At 40.6% G+C, this 21,082-nt stretch overlaps 1 protein-coding gene across 1 annotated transcript; it reads left to right on the forward strand.

Moving 5' to 3' along the window:
• The first annotated feature begins 726 nt into the window (after positions 1 to 726).
• GHRHR (growth hormone releasing hormone receptor) lies at positions 727 to 20,815 on the forward strand. The gene is made up of 13 exons (XM_050319626.1): positions 727 to 783; positions 4,438 to 4,543; positions 5,164 to 5,271; positions 6,469 to 6,569; positions 9,421 to 9,518; positions 11,232 to 11,364; positions 12,237 to 12,390; positions 13,899 to 13,959; positions 14,065 to 14,134; positions 15,681 to 15,772; positions 16,273 to 16,402; positions 18,229 to 18,270; positions 20,658 to 20,815. Exons 1-13 carry the CDS (start codon positions 727 to 729, stop codon positions 20,778 to 20,780), a joined length of 1,275 nt encoding a protein of 424 aa, XP_050175583.1. The 3' UTR covers positions 20,781 to 20,815.
• The last annotated feature ends 267 nt before the right edge of the window (positions 20,816 to 21,082 follow it).

Genomic DNA, 21,082 nt, shown 5'->3' on the forward strand with positions numbered 1-21,082 from the left:
AGGGCTGGAGTACAGCCAAAATTATGGCTTCTAGACATTAGATTAGACAAGAGAATGTTGTAAAAGCGATTTAAATACATTTTCATTTAATGCTTGGGATGAGATGAATGAGCTGAGTGCACACATTTCAATACTTGGACTAAAGGAGTGGATGGGTTGAGATTTAGACACTGAACTTTCAGAAGTCTCAAGCAAAGTGGGAAGAATTTTTGTTCAGATGCCTGTGAGTAGCTTTTGATGCTATGTTTTAAAGTGCAGCACCATGATCACTACACCTACACACAGATACACTGGAGCCACACTGAAAAATGTCGATTAGAATAAATTGACATCAACATTAGCTGTTAGGAGAGGGTTTCTCTTGTGCCAGCAATGTTGTTCAATACAAGATTTGCAACATTTAGAGCTCCTAAAACAATTTTGGGTTTAAAGAAAGAATCAGGGGTCTTGCCAGGAATGTGTAGGATTCCCATAATCTTGGAATCAATCACTTAATTCATTCTGTCCAGTCACTGAGAATGCAGAGAAATCAAAAAGTTGAAAAGCTTAAATCCAGCTTGGAGAATTGTTAATATTTATTTCCCACTTCACTGTCCTGTTACGTCACTTCTGTGCAAAAAGATAAATGCTTCAAATCCACAACTGAGGGGAGAAAGAGAAGTCAAAAAGCAGGTGAGAGATGCTGAGAAAGGCTAAAGGAGTGAAGTCTGACTCTTGCTTTGGAACATGAACTCGAGTGCTTTATACCACTGTGCTCTGCACACCCTGAGCCTGGCAGTGCTTGTAAGTAATTTTGCATGGAAAAAAAAACCAAACAACAAAAAAAGCTTTGACTTCATTGTGTTTCAATAATTGTTTGTTTCCTCCTTGGAGCAGATGCACAGAGTCTTTCTCTTTCCTCTTTATTTGCTTTGGATTCCACTTAAACAAGGCAAGATGCGATGAAAAGTGTGAACAGCAGCAGAAGGGACACACACTGTAGGATCTTTATATCAATTCATTTCACTGCTTTCTTGTCCCACACTCGTTATAGAGAAACAACATAATTGGCAGAACTCCCTTTTTTTTTTTTTTTTGTAATATGTGTGTGTAGGCTTTAAGACAGTGACAAGAAGAAACTGGAGGAGGGCTGTTGCATTAGAGTAGCTGAGTTTTGATAGAGTTTTTTTCTTAAATTTCAGATTATACAGTCTTATTAGTTACAACTTCAGCTGCTTTGGTGGCAGCATTAATGTGATTTAATATGTGAGCAGCTGGGATGCTTCAGGTGAAAAATGGAAGCAGCAGGGATGTTTATGGAAGAATTAGAAACATTTAAATGATTAGAAAGCTCAGAGGTCTTGCTGATATTTTGGTTTGGACAAAGATTAGTAAATCAGCATTCAGGATCACATGGATAGTAGGAAATGTCCGTGCAAAGTGGGGGAAGGATATTTGCTTTGTTTTTGAGAGTTATTCTGTGTTCAACATCTTCTTTTTGTGATCCTCCCTCTATATCCTTTCTTCTTTCCTGGGAACCTCTTTTCTGAAGGAATATTTCATGAAGGGGGGGTGGGGGGGGGCACAGAAGTCTTTTTGTGGATTGAGAAAAAAAAAAGCACCGTGAAATGATTTTAAAGACTTTTTACTGATGTGAAGCTACAGCTTCCTTTGTATCCTCTGTGTGACAAACTCCACTTCCCTGTAGTGGGAGTAGATAAGTGTAATTGCTTATAAGTAAAATATCAGGCTAATAGTTATAAATATGACTGAAGGTCTCTGTAAGATCCTGTCCCATTTACCCAAGAGAAATAACACTTTCTTCTACAAAGTTGCATTGGTTATTTTATGATTATGCACTGATCAGAAACAAGTTTATGTGTTAGTGTATAATAAAAATCTCCCAGCATGTGTTGCATATTTTAATATAATAGAAGATAAGTGAACAACCCTTATTTGAGTACATAACAGTGGAAAAATAGCTGTCTGGTTTTATTGGTGTACCTGATCATATACTTTTTCTGGTAGAGCTGAACTCAACTTTTGGAGAGAGGTTTTAAAGGCTTTAGAAACTGAACGAACGTTTTCAATTTATTTTACCTGAGTTTCTGTCTTAGAAGACCTTGCACTCAGTGTCTGTTCAGGCAGTGCTTAGTGATGACTTGCATATAAATATAAAATGTCACAGCATCTCTTCAGGCTGGGTCTTCTTGAAGGAAGAGGCAATAATTTGAAACCCTCCTGCTTGATCAGCCTCATCTTTTTATTTGAGCTGCACGTGGTAAAATGTTCTCATGAACCTGGAGACTTAGAAAGAAAACAGGGAATAAAAAAGGTTTCCTGGACTGGTGAATAAGCCAAACAAGCTTTGCTCTTGCCATGAACATTTCAGTGAGCAAAGAGAGTTTTGACAGGCAAGATCTAGCAATGTTTGATGTTTGGGGTTTTTTTGCCAGGAGAAATAATTTAGGACAGTGCAAACGGGTACATTTCCTGCCTGCTGAGGTTTTTCTGGGCACAGTTCAGCGAACCAAGAGTATGTTGTAGAATAGATTGTCAGTAAATGGTTTGACTGCTTTTTCTACTGACTAATAAAGCTACTTTGTGCAATAGCTGTCACACACCATGGTTAGGGAGCCTTCCAGCTTAGATGACCATCATTGCCCAGGGTGAGTACAAGAGGGGATAGAATATATGTTGGCATGAAAAGAGATATCAAGTGAGCAAACATTTTCAAGACAGATGCCAATTTTCTGTCATTCTACCTACCATTACACATCTTAGTTGATTTGAAGGGCTCCCCAGGCTTCTTGTTTTCAACTGATCTCTCTGACATCACTGGGGGCATCACACTTCATTCAGCCTCGAGAACCTTTTCATTGCTGCCTTAAACTGATCCGTGGCACTGCTGTCTGTAAACTTGGCAGGAAAACCACATCCTCCTAAAAGTGCAGTAAATGGGAAGCAGATGATCTTGAAGGGCATAAATGGAATTTTCAACTGCCAAGTTCCAAACCCCAGAAAGAACAAACGTTGTGCAATTAATCCAGAGTTCTCCAGCAGCCTGAGAGCATCAAGCTGTGAGACAATAAGCAGTTCAAATGCTCTGCAGACCAACAGGAGATGTGGGCATTAACATGGAGGGGAAACACCAGTTACCGGAATGGGTACGATCTGCCCTTTGAATGAACTGAAAGCCAGATATTTATTTTCAAAATTCCCTGAATATTAATCCTCCCTGGGTGGAAGAAAACTGAGCCATATGCCAGCCACCTGCTCACCGTGCAAGTCTCATCCTGGGTTTATTTTCCTGATGTGTCTGTGTGTTTTTGTATCTGCCTTCACTCACACAGAGCACACCAGCACCAGTGGCCAGGGAGCAGAGCTAAGTCAGAGTGTCTCTTATGGCAACTGGTCTTCTGGGACTGGGGACAGTGGTTGGATAAGGCAAATAACCCTTTCTCTGTGATACATAAAATTAAATGTGTCTTTCTGCGCAGTTGTGATGTACAACAGGCTGCTGCAGACTTTGTCCTCTGGTGGCCAAGGTCCTCTGGAGGCCTTCAAACTCTCTTCTGGTGCCCACATTAGCTCAAGTCTAAATAAGGACTAAAAGCAACTAAAGAGTTCCTGCAATCAAAACACCTTCATACCAAACCAACAACTGTGCTTTGGTGCAGAGTTTGGGGTTTTTCTTCCACAGAAAGGAGTTTTGCCTCCCACCCTGTGTAAAGAAAGGCAGATGGCAGAAGGGAAAGAACAGATCAATTCCTTTTAGAGTGAAAAACTCTTTCAGAAGACGATTTTGCAGCAATTGTGTGTGATTCCAAGGTTGTGTTTCTTTGGAGGTTGGCAGGGGTTTGTCTGTGCCCAGGTGGGCTCTGCAGCACGTCCTGCAGTGCTGAGCCCTTCGTTATGAAAAGGAGCCTGACCAAGTGCACTCTGTCTTTCTGGGGCCAGATTTAACAGGGTCTAGCTAAATTTAGGGTGGAAATGAGTCCTGCACTCAAATCCAGGCCCTAGCAAAGAGGTCTTTGATTATGAACATAGCCAGAGGAATCTCATAAACTTTCCAGACCTGTGATTACCATCTTCTGACATCTCTACTGCCTGATGGTTTGCTCTGATGTAAAGTATTACAGCTCTCCTGCCTTTAGCAGAGCTCAGCTGGGTTCATACATATGTAGATGTGGTGTTTAGGGATGTGGTTTAGTGGTGGATCTGACAGTGCTGGTTGGACTTGATCTTGCAGGCATTTCCAGCCTTAATTGTTCTGTGATTCTGTGATCCCAAAGTGTTGTAATTTGTGTAGAGACTGTGGTACCCTCTGGATTCTAAACCCTAAGGTAGCATTTTATGTCCTTAAAACAACCCTGTTAGCTGCAAAAGTAGGTCTGGACTTAATGGCTGATGGTTCAACGCCTTCCTGCTAATCATCAGAAACTCTGCTCCCTGCAGGTTGCTGGAAATGTCCACCCAGAATGTGATTTTATGACAGAGCTGAAAAAAAATGAGGCTGAGTGTCTGGAGGACACACAAGAGGGTGGAAATGCAACATCAGCAGGTGGCCATGCGTGAGGGATGAAGGGAGGGAGGGAGGGAGAAGTGACCCACTGGCAGTGTGAGGACACAGCCAGGCTGCCAGTGTGCTTGTTTGAGGGTTTTACCTACTGTCCCACATACCTGTTGTCTTGTCAGCTCTTCTTCCATCCATTCTCTTTCCTTTCAATTCTTCTTCCCACAGTCTTTCCCATTCAAACATGGACAGTCAATTTATCTGAGTGAATCCTTGTGTGCTTGTCCTTTTATCCAACTGGATGCTATCATGGCATCATGCTTGCATGTCCGTGAGGGTGTTTCGATCTTTAAAAATAGGATAACACCATGAAAAGTACTGTTGTCTTGTCTTTCTTCCAGGATCACTCTCCCTCCCATTTCCATAACACCTTTTCATTTTTTTCATTATTTCAAAAAGGCACCCCAGTCTAACACAGTGGGTCTAAATAAAGCAGATTAAATAATCCCCTGGGGGTGTTTATTTCTCATCATAGAATAAAAATTGTGGCTAAAGAACTATTTTTGTAAGATATGTAAGCGGTGGAGTGGCAAAGTTTAAAAAGGCCTGGGGTTTTATTTTGCTCAAATATAATTATGCTTAAAAATATATTTCACTTTCTGCCTGAGGTTGCAAGAGAACTTGGGACAAATTACTGTGCTGGCCAGAGGCAGATGCTGGAGAGACTCTTGCCTTACCATGCCCAAACATCATCCTTCACTTCATGAAGGAGCCAGGTGATGTATATCAGGGTTGTACTCCTGTTCTGCTGTTGCCTGGAAGAGCATTTCTAAAAAGTGGGGGTGAAGACAGAAAGTTGCATGTTCCTGCTCTCCAGTTAGATCAGAGCAACATTGCAAAGGTTTTAGCAGGATCTGAGGCACCTCAGCAGTTCTGCTCATGTTTTAAGTGCTGTCCATAGTCTGTGATGAGGCCCTGATCCAAACCCCACTGAAATAAATAGAGGGATTCCTTGGGTTTCCGTGGGCTTTGGGATCAGCTCGTTCTGTGAGTTTTCTACAAAGCTCATATGAGGTTGTCTAGGTCAGAACTTAAGCACGGGGCTTTCTGAGATTTATGCTGTGATTGGTTTGGGATGAAATGAAAGGCAGAGGGGTGAGTAACGTGATTGCTCTTTAAGACCAAGTTTGGAGATGCAAAGCAGAACTTAGCCCTTGAAGCAGCACATGTGCTTGGCCAAATGCAAACCTGCAAATCAATCCTTTGTGTCTGCTTGCTCTGTGGGTGAATACGGCAAGGAACAAACTGTGAGCCCACAAGGAGGAAACCATCTTCCAGGAAAGACCTGGATTTGGCAGCTCCACAAGAAAAAGAAGCTGTAAAGCCCGAGCTCTGCCTCACCCAACACATGCTTGTTATAAACGAGGGATAAGGAAAGTCCCTTTCATCTGTGCAGATTCATTTCCTGCCATGGGATTCTCGGATTTATCCTTCATCTGAGTCATAAATCTTTTTATGGAAATGTGCTATCCTCATAGAAGGAACTGCTTATCCCAGCCTCTGGTCTGCAAGGGAAGAATAAACCCCAAGGGAGGTGGGAATGAGAGGGGATATATTAGAAGGGTGAGTGCTGTACGAGGCAGAAGTTCGATGGAGCAGTGCTTCCCAATCCTCTCCAATGGACTTCTTGTTCCCTGATTTAATTAATTCCTTACTCCTTCCCACCTCTACCCCTGTCACTTTGGTTCTCTCACCTCTTTTCCCATCGTTTTTCTATAGATAAAGTATAAAGTTCTGTGTCTGATGACCTGAATGTACACACACAAAGTGTCCTACCAACTCTGTGAGATGCCAATGCACGTGATCCTCTCCTCCTGGCATAACCTTTGTACCAGCCAGAGGTCTTCTCCTGGGTTTTATTTTCCATATTATGTGGATTTCCACTGGAAAAAAATTAAGTGTTTCTGTTTCAGCTGGGGTAGTAAAAAGGAACTGCACAAGGAAAGGCTGGTCTGACCCGTTCCCTCCCTACCATGTTGCATGTCCAGTAGAAGATGAGATTCCCCTTGAAGAAGTAAGTTTAATTACATAAAATATGGGTGTGGTGTGCTGGTGTTATAGGATTCCTTTCTGTTCCTGAAGAACACTGCAAAGGGAAGCTCAGCTGAAGCTGAAATTTCTTTCTAAGTGTGGAATGTAATTCAGATTTGACTCTGGCCACTTATTTTGGAAAATAACTGGGAATGTTTTGTTATCCATGTGTAAGAGTGGCATAAAAATAAAGCCAGCTGCAAATTCCAAACAATCATGAACTTGCCTACAGATACAACCACCAGAGATGTATCATAAAATGTTCATAAAATATGAATTTCAGTAATACCAGTCAGCAAGATGAATTTGTAGCATCACAGCACCAGTGATGTGCTGCTATAACACACCACTGTTCCAAATTCAGCAATATCTAAGGACAGGAGAGGGTTTGGGTTTCTCATCCTACATGAAATATCTAATTCATTAAGGAAAAAACAGTCTCAAATTTTTTTATATGTCGGTAATGCAGATCAGAATCTGCCCCAATACTTCAGCCAGATTTTGAGAATTGGTGATGTCTAGAGGTTATGTGTTTGATTCCTGATTAATATGGATAAAAATGTAGTTGATATCATCAGGGAAGATTTTGCTTGTCTTCCCATTACTTTTTGTGCTGACTACTGTAACTGTTTAGCTCAAACTTCCTTCCCAGCCTCTAAGCCTCAGCACCTGCTGCTCTGCATAAATAAACCCTTCTCCTTCTTTCCTTCTTTTATTGCTTCCTTACACTGCTGGGGTAAAAACAATCTTCAGTGGGGGTAGATTTACGTTAGATATTAGGAAGAAATTCCTCCCTGTGAGGGTGGGGATGTCCTGGCACAGGTTGCCCAGAGAAGCTGTGGATGTCCCATCCCTGGAAGTGTCCAAGGCCAGGTTGAATGGGGTTTGGAGCAGCCTGGGCTAGTGGAAGGAGTCCCTGTGACAGCAGGGTTGAATCGAGATGATTTTTAAGGTCCCTTCCAGCCCATTCAATGATTATTCAATTATTTTACCTAAAAGCAAACTCCTCAGTTGTAGGTTTCTCAATGTTAGGATTTGCTCATTTTCTGTGTTTTCCATGTCTGACTTGTTGCCAGACAAGGTCAGCCTAGCACAGCTTTGATGTTTCTCATGGAGTGCTGGCTCCAGACTTACTGGCAGGCTTTCCAGCTCTGAGGTACTTCCCTGAGCTCTGGCTGGAATTGTGCACAGTCAGGAATTTGGATAATCGTATACAATTCACAGTTCATCCACTAGACAAAAAAAGAGGCCACTATGCCTGGTTTCCACATCATACAACTTCATCCATTCTCAAAAAATAATGGTGCAAATCAAGGCTAATCACTACAAGGTGGATCTGTATCAGTGCTTTGATGGGATCAGGTGGGAGCTTATCAGGGATATGTCTTGGCTCTCCCCACTTACTGCATTTACACTGAGGAGTGTTCTCAGAAAGGATAACTCATCTTCTCATGGGTGAAACTAAACTGGAAGACAAATTCTAGGTGCACCTGGTGTGTTCTGGCTGGTGTTAAATGCTCAGATTACACCATGGATGGTGATAAATATTCACTTATGAATGTAGGGTCCTCAGCACCAAATGTTTCACTCCACTAAACCAGGGGCTGGAATTAGATGGTATTTCAGGTCATTTCCAACCCAAACCAGTCAGGGATTCTATGACCTGCACTTGTGAAGTCAGGTGTGGGGACAGATCCTTTTTCTTGCTGTGAGAAACCTATAAGGTCTCATTTTCCCATGAGCTGAATTGTCTTCTGAGGGTCTTTCTGTCCCTTCATTAACTAGAAAAGAAAGAGAATGAGAAGAAACAGGATTGTGTCAACACTTCAACAGTTCAGTCCTGTGGCCAGGCTCTCACATTCCTCATTTTATTCCAGACTCAGCTGCTCATATTTAGGCAGCTAATTTTCAAGCACCTAAAATAAATAAAATGAACCCTGAAGTTACACTTAAGGCTCAAAACAAGTATAACCCCTTTCCCACAGTGAACTGCAGCAATGCACTGCAGAGCTGTGAAGATTTTAGGTTATAAAAGCATTGAAATGGGACCCAAGAGATGGCCCATGTTGGATTGAAGGGAAAGATTTGCAGCCTAGAGCTTATCAATTCTATTTTCTGCTTCCATGTGTGATAGTGGAAATCAACTTACCCTCTCTCAGGGATTGTGTCTGATAGAGGTGCCACTTAAATTGAAATGGATTGGGTGTTTTTTTGATTGACATTCTGTCTGAGTAACAGTTGAGTTTGGCAGCAAGAAAAACAGAGGAGGGGGAAAAAAAAGAAGAAAAAAACCAAGTAACTGGAACACAATAAAAAGGAAAAGGAAGAATAGATGGTAAAATTGGAGATAAGGCAGCAGAGAGTAGGAAAGTGGAGAAACAAAGGGAAAGGCTGATGGGATTCTGTATTCATCATGTAGCCAGCTGTCAGCAGGATTAAAAAATATAAAATACAGTATTTATAAAAATGCATATAAAATACACTATACTATAAACTATAGCATTTATAAATATGCACCTTATTTTTAACAATGCCTTCATTAAAGATTGGCTTTGGTGTTTATGGTTTTATGAAGGAGCTTCAAACCACCCTGATCAATACATGTTTTTGTACTGATTGGGCTGTCTCTACATAACTATGGAATGGGACTTTACAAAAGAGACATAATGAGTGATTTCTTGAGTGATTTTTGCTGTGGGATTAAAAGGGGAAAGAAAAGGCAGTCAGGGATATGAACAGATTGGAAGCACCAAACAAAGCAAAACTGCCAGAATCTGTAAAAAACCTGTCATTTAGCTGCAAGTTTTGTGACAAATCATTCTATTCCCTTACAGCAATCCTACTTTTCTACTATAAGGATCATCTACACTGTAGGATACAGCGTGTCCATCACCTCACTCATCATTGCTGTGGCAGTTCTTATTGCATTCAGGTAAAGGCAACCTCTGACCTCGATTCTTTTAACAGAATTCTTTGTCTGACGCTATAGAAGACACCATTAGACATTAAAAAGTGACATAGATAGAAATCCAGATGAATAAAAATTAAGATTTCCAGTCATATAGGTTTAATAACATTAAACTGAAGCTGGAAATGAGAAGTGATCAGAGAGAGCCAGGCAGAAAGAGAATCAGAGCTGGGAAATAAACCCTGGCTGAATGTTGGCAAAACTCAGCAACTCACTTGGATCCTGAAAAACTAATAGATAATTTTACTGCTTTTGTTGGAATAAGGGTATTTCTTTACAAACTATGTGTACTTGCCTTGTGTGGCTTCAGGGAATTTTATATTAATAGCAAGAACATGCACAAGGAACTTGATTGTAAATCAATGTTCCTATGGCATTGTATACATTACTATTGAAAAAATTTGTAATTAAAGACATATTTTAAAATTAGAATTTGGCTATGTTTGGTTTAGATTTCTTTCTTACTGAATGATCCATCAATTAGGTATTTTCAGGTATAGTTTAGAGTATCTGGAGTAAAACTGCTTGTTTATTTAATCATTTAATGTGTATTTAATGTTTGCTGCCACGTAGGATTCATTTTATTAATCTTTGTTTGTTTCTTGTATTTCTGCAAGACGAGAAAGGCTGGAGTTTTATGACTGTGCTGTGAGAATCAGGGTTCTCTGGGGAAAGTTTCTTGACCTCTCTTGGTTCCTAGTCCATGTCTGGAAGCCAGCAGATATGTTTATTGACATCCACTCTGACCTCAGGAAAACAAAGCAACTCAAATGAGGGGAAAGGAAGAAACAATGGACACAAAGAGACACAGCAATAGGGAGGAAAAAAATTGTAGTTAACAATGGGGTTGACATTTGAGGTCAGTAATAAAATTCTGCCCACTCTGGGTGAACTTTGAGATCAAGTGACCCTCAGGTTACTGGAGCTGGGCAGAATTCAGCTTTTAATGGAACTCTTTGCTTATTAACTAAAATCTTCATGTCCAAGTGAAAACATAAAAATGAAGCTGTCTAAATCTGTGTTTAATAACAGTCAAAATTTAAATTTAATTAATTGAGAAGTTAAGGTAGATGTGCCAAGTTGTTTTAAAGCACTTCTCTGCTTTCACTTAATTCATAAAAGTAACTTCGGTAAAGTAAGGAAAAAGCCTTTAATTTTGGATAAGGCTGTCTTCATGGGGGTTTAATGCAATTTAACTCATCCATGGCATGGCAGAGAGAAAATATTTTTAAGCAACTGTTACCCTGTTCATTGGGAAGAGTATCTGCTTATTCCAGGATATCCCTGCCTGCTTGGTCTCGGGAGTGGTTTAACCACTGTCTGAATTGTATCAGTAAAGATCATTCCTCAAATGCAGGATTGGCCCCAAAATAATGCCAACCAGAAGCCTGGCTCAGGTGTACTGAACACATACACAAACTTAAGGAATTCCAGATTCCTTGAATTTGCCAGGCCAGAAGCATCTCCAGGCCTCCACCCAACCTGGAAAGGGATTTAGATGTAGACTGTGGGTGAGGAAGGTTTTTATGTCTGCCTGAGAGAGCTCAGTGGATGAAAGTGTTCTTCCTATATGTGTTTGGAAGTGAAAATGGGATGAAACAAGGGTTTATTTCTTATTTTGATTACCCCCAGCACAAGCCAGCTGTGCTGTGAAAGATCCCTCTTTTTTTCTTCCAGGAGGCTTCGCTGTCCCAGGAATTATATCCATGTGCAGCTCTTTTTTACATTCATCTTAAAAGCCATTGCTGTTTTCATTAAGGATGCTGTCCTTTTCCAAGAGGAAGGCATTGATCACTGCAGCTTCTCTACAGTAAGCACATGAAAATCAGCATACTGTGGTACCTGATATTTTCACATACCACTTATATATGGTTTCACTTTTCAAGGCTCTTTTTACTACTGCTTATTTTTTTTCCTTCTGACCTGTAATGAAAGTTACATAATTCTTCTATTTAATATGTTTTGCCTCCATAAATGTGAACCTTTTATGTTCTGAAAGCATCAGCTTCTGGTCTTGAAGTACTTTAAATCAAATTTAGACTCTGACGTAGCAAAAAGTAGTGTCATTTCACTGTTATGTTTCTATAATCTGAAGCTTAAAACTGGAGATTTCTGAGTGTCTCACAGAACAACTTTTAAAGCTGATTCTTCTGGAAATGTTGGATTTCATGTTCTGACTGAAAACTCTGACGTGTAAACCACAAAATGCTCCAGGTACTCAGCAATCAAAAAATCTTGTCAACCTGGGCATGGTTTTCAAATACAGGTTCATGGGATGGTTCCTCTGCATTCCTCATGGCCATACAGAAGTTTAGAGTTGAGCATAAGGAGGAAAATGGGTCCTCGAACCTTTGTCTAAGAAGCATTTGACACTGAAGATACACTGAAAGCAGTGAATTTGAAAAAAAAAAAAAAAAAATTTAAAAAATCCTCTGCTTGGGAGCCCAAGCTGTATTTCTAACGTAGAGAAATAAAGCAAAATACAGTGGAGATTTCAAAGTATTATAATGGTTAAAGCCTTACTATTCAAAAATCAATTTTACATTTGAAGCTCTCATTTTAAACATCATGAAATAGTGAGGTCTTGTTCTCTGTAGAACTCAAGCAGAATTACAGATGTCTGCAACATCTGCAAATAAAACACTTATGTCCACCTTAAACTGTGACTGTCCTGTTCCTTAGACCGAATGCAAGATCTCTGTGGTTTTCTGTCACTACTTCATGATGACCAATTTCATGTGGCTGCTGGTGGAGGCTCTTTACCTAAACTGCCTCCTGCTCTCATCCCTTTCTCATGGAAGAAGATATTTTTGGTGGCTTGTCCTCTTTGGCTGGGGTAAGTCAGGCTTTTCCATGAAATTAGTGAAAGGCAAGATGTTAAACAAGTTCAGCCTGGAGAAAAGAAGGTTTTTGGGGGGCTTGGTGTCTTACAGAAGCTTCCAGTACGTGATTGGGGCTTAAAATTAGGCTGGTGAGGGAATTGGCACAAGGGCAGGGAGTGATGGGAGAAGGAAGAAGGTGAGGCCCTGGCACAGGTTGCCCAGGGAGGTTGTGGACTTGCCATCCCTGGAAGTGTTCAAGGCCAGGTTGTATGGGACTCTGAGCAACCTGATCTAGTGGAAGGTGTCCCTGCTGGTTGAAACTGGATGATCTTTAACGCCACTTCCAACCCAGGCCGTTCCATGATTCTGTGATTCTCCCATTAAAAATACTGGATGTAGAATCTAATCTGCCTGACTTAGGCATTGCTCTGATTTTATTTTTACATGCATATTAGTGAGGATCAATCTTTTTTTTTTTAAAGAACAGCATTAAAGTATGAAATAAGTTGAAAATTAAGTACATTTAGGAACCCCCAGGGAGAGATCCAGTCTCAGCCTTCTTCTCCCCACTGAAAATGCAGCCACCTCTATGGAACTATCACAGACACCAAAGTTAGATGTGACTTGCTCCTGTTCATGCACAATATAGTTACACAGCCTGAGAATGGGTCCATCTGGAGTTACAGCAAGAGTTTTTGTTGTCCTAATATTGCTACAGCCCCTTTTATGCACTGGGCAATTGTATGAATAAAAAAACTCTGTCCAGTAAATAACAGGGCAGGCATGAAACAGCAACACTCCCACTCTTTCTGGTGGAGTCTGGAATAAATCTAATTGTTCAGACCTTTATGGAGACCCAGAAATCAGAGACTAGGTGGCTGCCCAGAGAAAGTGGCTGTGTAAAGCAGAGAACTCCTTAATGGCAGGTGAATGCACTTGCCCAGAGGAATTTTTTGGTCAGTTGAGGGAGGCAAATGTTAAATTAAGCCTGACAAATCCCTTTTGGTGTTTTAGGGAGACTTGAACTTGAACTGCCTTTTAAGATAGAGTGTTATCACCTTCTGTGTTTGTGAAGTGCTAACAGTGCTATTATTTTAAGATTTGGTAAATGCAATTCCTAAACATTTTGTCCTGCAAAAAGCCTCCTTGTTACTTAAACCTGGGGTTTAATGTGCTCTCTGCATGCAAGTGGCAGCTTCAGGGAGAGCACACAGGTGAGCTGTGTTCATCTGAGCAAGAGGCTGCAAATTCTGCCATCTGGGACAGAACTATCTGTGTCCCTTTGTACCTTCAAGACACAAACAAGACATAACTTGCTTCATTCCACCCTGGGGATCAGAGGAATTCCCTTTAGGTTTATACTTCGAGTTTAAAACAATTCCTCTTACATGAGGAGACCACAAAGGGTGATTCCAGCTCTGAAAATGAAGGATCTGTGTCACCACAGCAGAGTTTCAGTGGACAAGGTTTGGATTATTTGATGAAACCAGGCAACCCCAATTTTTGTTTAAATGTCTGACAGGTTTTCCTACACTTTTCACCCTCACATGGATTTTGGCAAAATTCTACTTTGAAGACACGGCGTAAGTCCTTGTTTCCTACTTTATTCTATGTTCTTGATTCATATTCTTAATTTATTGCAGTGATTACAAGCCTGCCTTTTTCTAAACTCTTGCTGTTTTTTGCAGATGCTGGGATATTAATGAAGGCTCTCCTTACTGGTGGCTAATCAAAGGACCTATTATAATTTCTGTGGGGGTAGGTGCTTCTGAGTTTGCCAACATTAATTAGGAGAAAAAAAAGATTTTTAAATTAAAGTCTTGTTACTGTTTGCTGAGATGTGAGAAGAGGGATGGTGGAATTTCTACTGTAAACTTGCCTACATATAATGCAAATTATAAAGGGGCAGAGAATTGACACCCTTACAAAGCAAACATCCTTCAAACAGATTAAAACCTTCATAGAACTGTCACTTAATTGAAATTAATAGTGAGTGAGTGGCTGCACTGTCCTCAAAATATTTGGAAGCAAATTTTTAGCATCAGTCCTCAGAATCAGCCATAAATTTTAACACAAACTTTCAAGGTCAGTGGGTTCCTGTTCACAGCTGATAACAGTGATAATAACTCTTGAGCCTGACATTTATTGGATAAACTGATGGGCTTTAAATGATTATCATATCAAATTACTCCCACATGTCATTAAACCCAAGCAGTGTTTGAGAAAGCAGCTACTGGACCTTAAGACCAGCTATTAAAAGCTTAATTTATTTGGAGGACAGCTGCATGCAAATGAGGCACATGGAATCATAGAGTGGTTTGGGTTGGAAAAGACCTTAAAGATATGCATAAATAATGTGAATAAAGAATCTCAAGTCGAATTCTGGTTATACTTTACCATATTTCAATAAATTATTGCATTTCCTCCTACCTCGATGACTTCTCCTCCCCTTCTGACATCCACATCTGAGGTCAGGGGACTGCAGTGATGATTTCTCTGATGGAATGTACATGAGGCATCACTGATGGATAAAATAAGATTGGAGTTTCTGGTAAAACGAGGACGTTCTCAGGCAAAATGAAGCATTCAGGCTCACCTAAAGAAGAGCTGGTGTCTATGGACACACAGAGAGGCACAGGGAGAATCTCTCTGATTGTGGAAAACCAAGCAGCCTCACAGACTTTGGGTAAATCTATGCCAAATGGCAGTTGTAGAAAATTTGATTTGCAAGCCAGGCTTGACCCTAGCAAGCTTTGGAGCTGAGCTAATGCTCCTCAGAGACTCCTTCGGAGTCAACAGAGAGAAATCTCCGCTTTTGGCATCTGACTTCAAATAAATGTCTTCTCTGGGAGGAGATGAGTCGTTCCCAACACCTCCTGAGGCTTTGTTGGCTCTCCACTGTTGGCAAAGGCAGAGCAGGGTGATCAGCTGGGGTGGAGGGATCTCACTGTAGAGATATTTAGCCAGATAAGTTCCAATAAAAACGTCTGAAGAGATCAGCAAAAACTTGATTCCAACTGATAAGAGCTACGAAAAGTAAAAGAGTCACACAAGCTGTTGATGAAAATATTCTGCTCAGCAAAGTCAGATTCTCAAGTTTTCATCCTCAGCCACTTGTTTAAGAAGGAATGTAACCTATTTAGAAATAACATTAATAACCTTCCACTGACACCACTGAAACTGCACACATTACATTATCACTGAAATTTAACCCCCCTACCCCGATTTTCATTAAGAAGTTTAATATCAGAAATTAACCTTTTTCTTTTTCTTCCTCCCCCCTTCTCCCAAATATTGTGAGCAGGTCAATTTTGTCCTATTTATCAACATCATCAGAATTTTGCTGAAAAAACTAGACCCAAGACAAATCAACTTCAATAACTCTTCTCAGTACAGGTAGTGTATGGCATAATTTTTTTTTAAAAATCAATTATTTCAATAATAAAAACTTCTATAATATTTTCTAAGCAGAGAAGCACTTGTTCAGTGTTACAGACAGGTTTGGTTTAACTGGCATTAAATTTTAGAAATTCCCAACCTTATCCCATTCCCAAAGAAACTGATCAAAGGATAAGACTCAATTCATCTGATACGGGCCAACATAACATATTCAGACGAGTTCTGATGTCTGCTTTCCAATTAAAATCAATTGGGAGGCAAGAAAACCATTAATTGAACCTGCATTAGATGTCTGATCTACAGCAGGATAAATTACCCTCTAAGCTGCCTTTTCCTATATGAGAACTGTAGGAAGAGTCAGAATATTTCTATTTTACATGTATTTTATATATATTAGGGGTTTATTTCACTTCTGTTCGTTACTGTGCCATACTTTGTGCATTGGTCTTTACTGAGGGAAATAATCTCACCTTCCTTTTTCTCCTGTCCTTTGCCAGACGTCTCTCAAGGGCAACTCTGCTCCTCATTCCATTATTTGGAACCCATTACATCATCTTCAACTTCCTCCCAGAATACACCAGCCTGGGGGTCCGGCTCTACTTGGAGCTCTGCATTGGATCTTTCCAGGTAAAAAGTGATCATGGAGGCTTCAGTTCCTTCTTAGCGGTTTTTCTAATTCAATCTCGTGTCCAGATGCCAATTAGGGTTGCTTAAAAAGTCACTGGACCCTGAATCCGCTGTCTCCTCACCAAGTTCACGGTTCTTTGCTGGGTCCCAATCCCTGAAGATGTGACCTCCATCCCATCTGGCTTTAGGCTTGACTGCAGATTTGCAGACTTAGCAAATACAAGGCCAAGGCTTTCAGAGAAGAGTGTAAATTGGATGGTGGGTCAAGGTCAAGCATGGAAAATCTTCTTTGCTAGCAGTCCTGGTCCACATGCCTTCCGTGACTTCACTAACAAGCTGATTTGGGGCTGATGTTAAATTATCCAGAGGCAATTGAAGCTGTAGGTCCAGCCCCCTTGGTGAGTTTTTTGGCCAAGGATAAATTGATAAGCAAACATGAACATGGAATAGTGCCTGGTGCATGTGCCAGCCCGTGCAGAGTTCCATCCTCAGCAATGCCACAGCAGTTTCCCTCCTGCAAAATATTTGGTGGATGCCCCCAACTGCTCTAAGTTGGCACACAGGGAATGGACAGCTTGAGGAGTTTGGGGCCAACCAGAACAGCTCCTGGGGCTGCTTTGACACATCCCCCAGGTGGTTTGGCTACCTGAGTTATGAGCTTTTCAGCATTTCTTCACGTTGATAAACCTGGTTTTTTCTGTTTAGATTATATGATTCAGAATTTTAATTAGGTGGGGCAGGAATAATTCCATTTGTTTTAGTATCCAGATCCATTTATATTATATATGGTCTAGATGTTGTGAGAAGTTTGAACCTTAAATTAATTATATAGGAAACATAAAGTTTTATCTTCCATATTTTAAAATACATTGAAACCCTGGAATTTCCCCTTCTTTTCTGACTGCAGGGTAGCTGAGGTAGCTATTTTAGGGTATGATTTGGGTTCAGTTTCAGATTGCACTAAGACTCTGCTGGATTCTGCCTGCAGCTCCTAAAAAGGATAGAGCCCAGTTATCCCTTGCTTCCCTCCCTCTCCCTGTGCTGCACCTCAGAGTCTCCAAGGAGCAGCTCTGGGAATCCCATCCAACCTCACAAGGGAACATATCACACCCTGAACAGTTGCACAGCATCATTTGTTGGTCAGAATCACCCAAAAAACAGCAGTTGGGCTGGTTTGGTCCTCTTGAGGATTGAACCCATTGCCCAATAGACCCTGCCCATCTTCATCCCTATCTTCTGTGCAGGGAAAGGACTGAGTTAATGAACAAATAATGAATAAGTTAATGAATAAAAGGGTGAGGTGTTGGGCTGTTATCTGCTCATGTAGGTCCTTTGACCTCCAGGGATTGTCCTGAGTTTATCTCAGTTCAGAGTTTAACAGATTCAATAGGCAGGAATCTCATCTGATACACTGCAAAGACATAAAAGTTGACTTGAAAGCTGTGTAAGCTCCATCCATGGATTTCCTTCTGAAGTCCATTTTTCCTTCCTGATTTATAAAGTGTAAAGAATTAATTCAGAGTGTTTTTGGCTGGAGAATGGACGATGCATTTGTAAATATGTCGTGGGAGGACTGCAATTGCCACATCATCTGTTCTTGTGAATTCAGATTGTTTTACTGACTTTAATGAAATGCCACCAACCAGGTGTTTATCTGGCTGTTCAGCTTTATTGGAGATACAGAAAATATCTCTCAGTTTATAACAATCCTCCCACCTCTAGTGATACTCATTAATTCACATACACCATCATGAAGTCAGGTAATGACAGTGGCTTTTTCAAACTTTTCTAACACCTAAAACTTTTTTTTTTTTTGTCTTTCTCAGGGCTTTATTGTTGCAGTTCTCTACTGTTTCCTGAACCAGGAGGTAAGGGAATTATATCCTCTACAGTATTGCTTTCACTGGCAAATATACACAGCAATCAGTTTCATACAAGCAGATAATCAATTTTTTTCAGTTTCTTGGCATTGTCTGTTAACAGTGGGAATCAATGTCCATGAATTTCAGTTCAATTATCTTCATGAGAATGAAGCCATCTAGTGGAGAAATCAACTTTTACTACTTTTCTATCCCTCAAGTATTTTTTATCTTTTCTTCACATTTTTACCCTATAGTAGGGCTTGGAAATGCCCTGAAAGCAAAAGCTGCTGCAGTGATGCAGAAGGGTCTCCATTCACCAAAGGTCTATGACTAAACTGGAATTAAAATTGATGCTGTTTACCCAATAATAAAATATTATTTTTCAGCATTTTTCTTTTGCTTCTGAAGCTTTTCAGCTATTTTTCATATTGCTAAACTTGTTCTTCTGTTTAGAATATACATTTCAGAATTTTACTGTAGATGGGACAGGAATAATTCCATTTATCTTAGAATCCAGATTAATTTCTTATTGTCTAGGTGTTGTGATAAGAACAAATCTCAAATGAATTATATAAGAAACAAAAAGTTTATCTTCCACAATTTAGAATATGTTGAAACAATGGAATTTCCTCTTCTTTTCTGACTCCAGGGTAGCTGAGGTAGCTATTTTAGGGTATGACTGGGGTTCAGTTTCAGACTGCACTAAAACTCTGCTGGACTCTGCCTGCAGATCCTAAAAAGGGACACTCCTGTTTCATATATTCCCACCCTCCCTCCCAACAAAGGGCATCCCCTGGAGTGTCAACGGTGTGTTTAGGAGGTGAATCCTGTCCCTAATCACTCCAAACTCCCTGGGCTGTGTTGACCAAATCTTCATTTTCCAAGTTTAAAGCCTAGGGTTGATTAGGCTTTCAAACTGTCCTTCATCATTTACATGTGCCACAGTCCAAATTTCCTGAGTTTTATCAGAAATTTCTGAAAGATTAAGTCAAATCTTTTCAGATATATTAACACCTCTTAGCCTTCTGTTTAGATTTATGGCTGTGAATTATTGTCTATGCTGTCTATGTATCTATGGATTATTGACTATACTGACTAACAATCCTAATCCCTTCTAACTACAGACACAGTTTTATGTTCAGTTTGACATTCCAGACACACAGCTCTTCAATTTAGAAATTTCCTTCCCATTAAACATCTGGAAGGGCACATTTTTACAAGAATCAGATGTGACAGGAGGCTTTAGTGGGTGGTCTGGACCCACTCTGTGTTTCTGTGAACACAGCAGTACATGATATACAGAGTTGTCAACAACAGAAAGCAAAAGTTTGCTGCTGGCTTTCCCCTCATCATCCTAAATAGCAAAGCAGTATTATTTCTCAGCCTGGTGAATGTTGGTTAAGAAACTCGCTGCAGATGATACTTTTCCAGCAGCAGATGGAAACAAGACAACCCCCCTTAGCAACAGAGGAAGAGCAGGCAATGTGGAGCAAACGTTTAATTGTGTAGGCAACGTTGGTGAGACCATTGGTAGAACAAATTTTCAAAGGAATATTTAAAAAAAAAAGGAGAGAAGATTAAAAAAAAAAAATTGCAGAGAAAATATTCTAGTGGTGGAGAACACAATTTCCAGTGCTGGAGTTAGTCTATCAGGCTTAGTGCTGATAGCAGGAAGGTGGACTGAGGGCAATAGGCTTGAAATGGAAACCAGGTAAGTTAAAAATGGAAGTGGTACTTTTTTTATTATTATTATTTATTTAATTGTGTGACAGATGGATGGTTGGGCCCATGGTCATTGAGTAGGAACACAGAACTGGGTCATCTCACACAGAACCATGGAATGGTTTGGGTTGGAAGGGAACCTAAAGTTTATCTTGTTCTACCCCCTACCATGGGCAGGGTCAACTTCCACTAGCCCAGGTTGCTCCAACCCCTGTCCAACCTTGCCTTGAACACTTCCAAGGATGGGGCATCCACAATTTCTGGACAACCTGTGAAAATGCCTCACGACCCTCTGAGCAAACAATTTCTTCATAACACACAAAATCTACTCTCTTTCAGTTTAAAGCCATTTTCCCTCCTCCTATCACTACATTGAATATGTCCCTAATTCTTGAGAGGAAGAGTAGGGTTCATTTATCTCTTGCCAGCATGGGAGGCAAACTCTGAGCCAGCCCCACTGGAAGTTTCCATCAGTGCAGAAAGATGCCCATGGTGGGGCAGGCCAGATAAACTGGAGGATCCTACATTTCTCTATCAGCTAGAAAGGGAACTAACTTGAACTGAGATGTCTGAAAACTTTCTCTAGGCACTGTTTCTGTGTTGCTTCTTTCCCACTGGTCTGCTCCCAAGCAGCATTTAACCACAAAACAGTTTTCTCCTTTGGTTTTGAGGTGCAAACAGAAATCGGGCGGAGGTGGCACGGGAAGAGATTTGGGCTCGTGCCGGTGTGGAGGAGGACGAGATGGACTGTGCCATCCAGTTCTGGAGTAAAGATGACCACATCTGTGTGCTGAAGATGCCTCATGATCTGGAGTAATCATACATAAAAACCTGGTTAGGGAAAAAAAAAAATAACACCCCACCAAACAACAAATTAACTAAAACCCCCAAAAACATAATGATTGCAGCTTGTGCTGAGTAAATAGGAGGAGGTTCCACTTCTGCAGTTCTGCTTGTGGGGCATCTTTTGCAGGACAAGCATTGTAGTGACAGATTAAACACTGCCTGGCCTTTTAAAAACAAAATAACCCCCTCATTGAGACACTCTTCATCACAGCAAACAAAAACCAGCTATTACTGTTCACTTTTATGCTTT

This window comes from Myiozetetes cayanensis, unplaced genomic scaffold (genome assembly GCF_022539395.1).
Source record: "Myiozetetes cayanensis isolate MyiCay16 unplaced genomic scaffold, myiCay2020 scf1, whole genome shotgun sequence".
Taxonomy (NCBI): domain Eukaryota; kingdom Metazoa; phylum Chordata; class Aves; order Passeriformes; family Tyrannidae; genus Myiozetetes; species Myiozetetes cayanensis.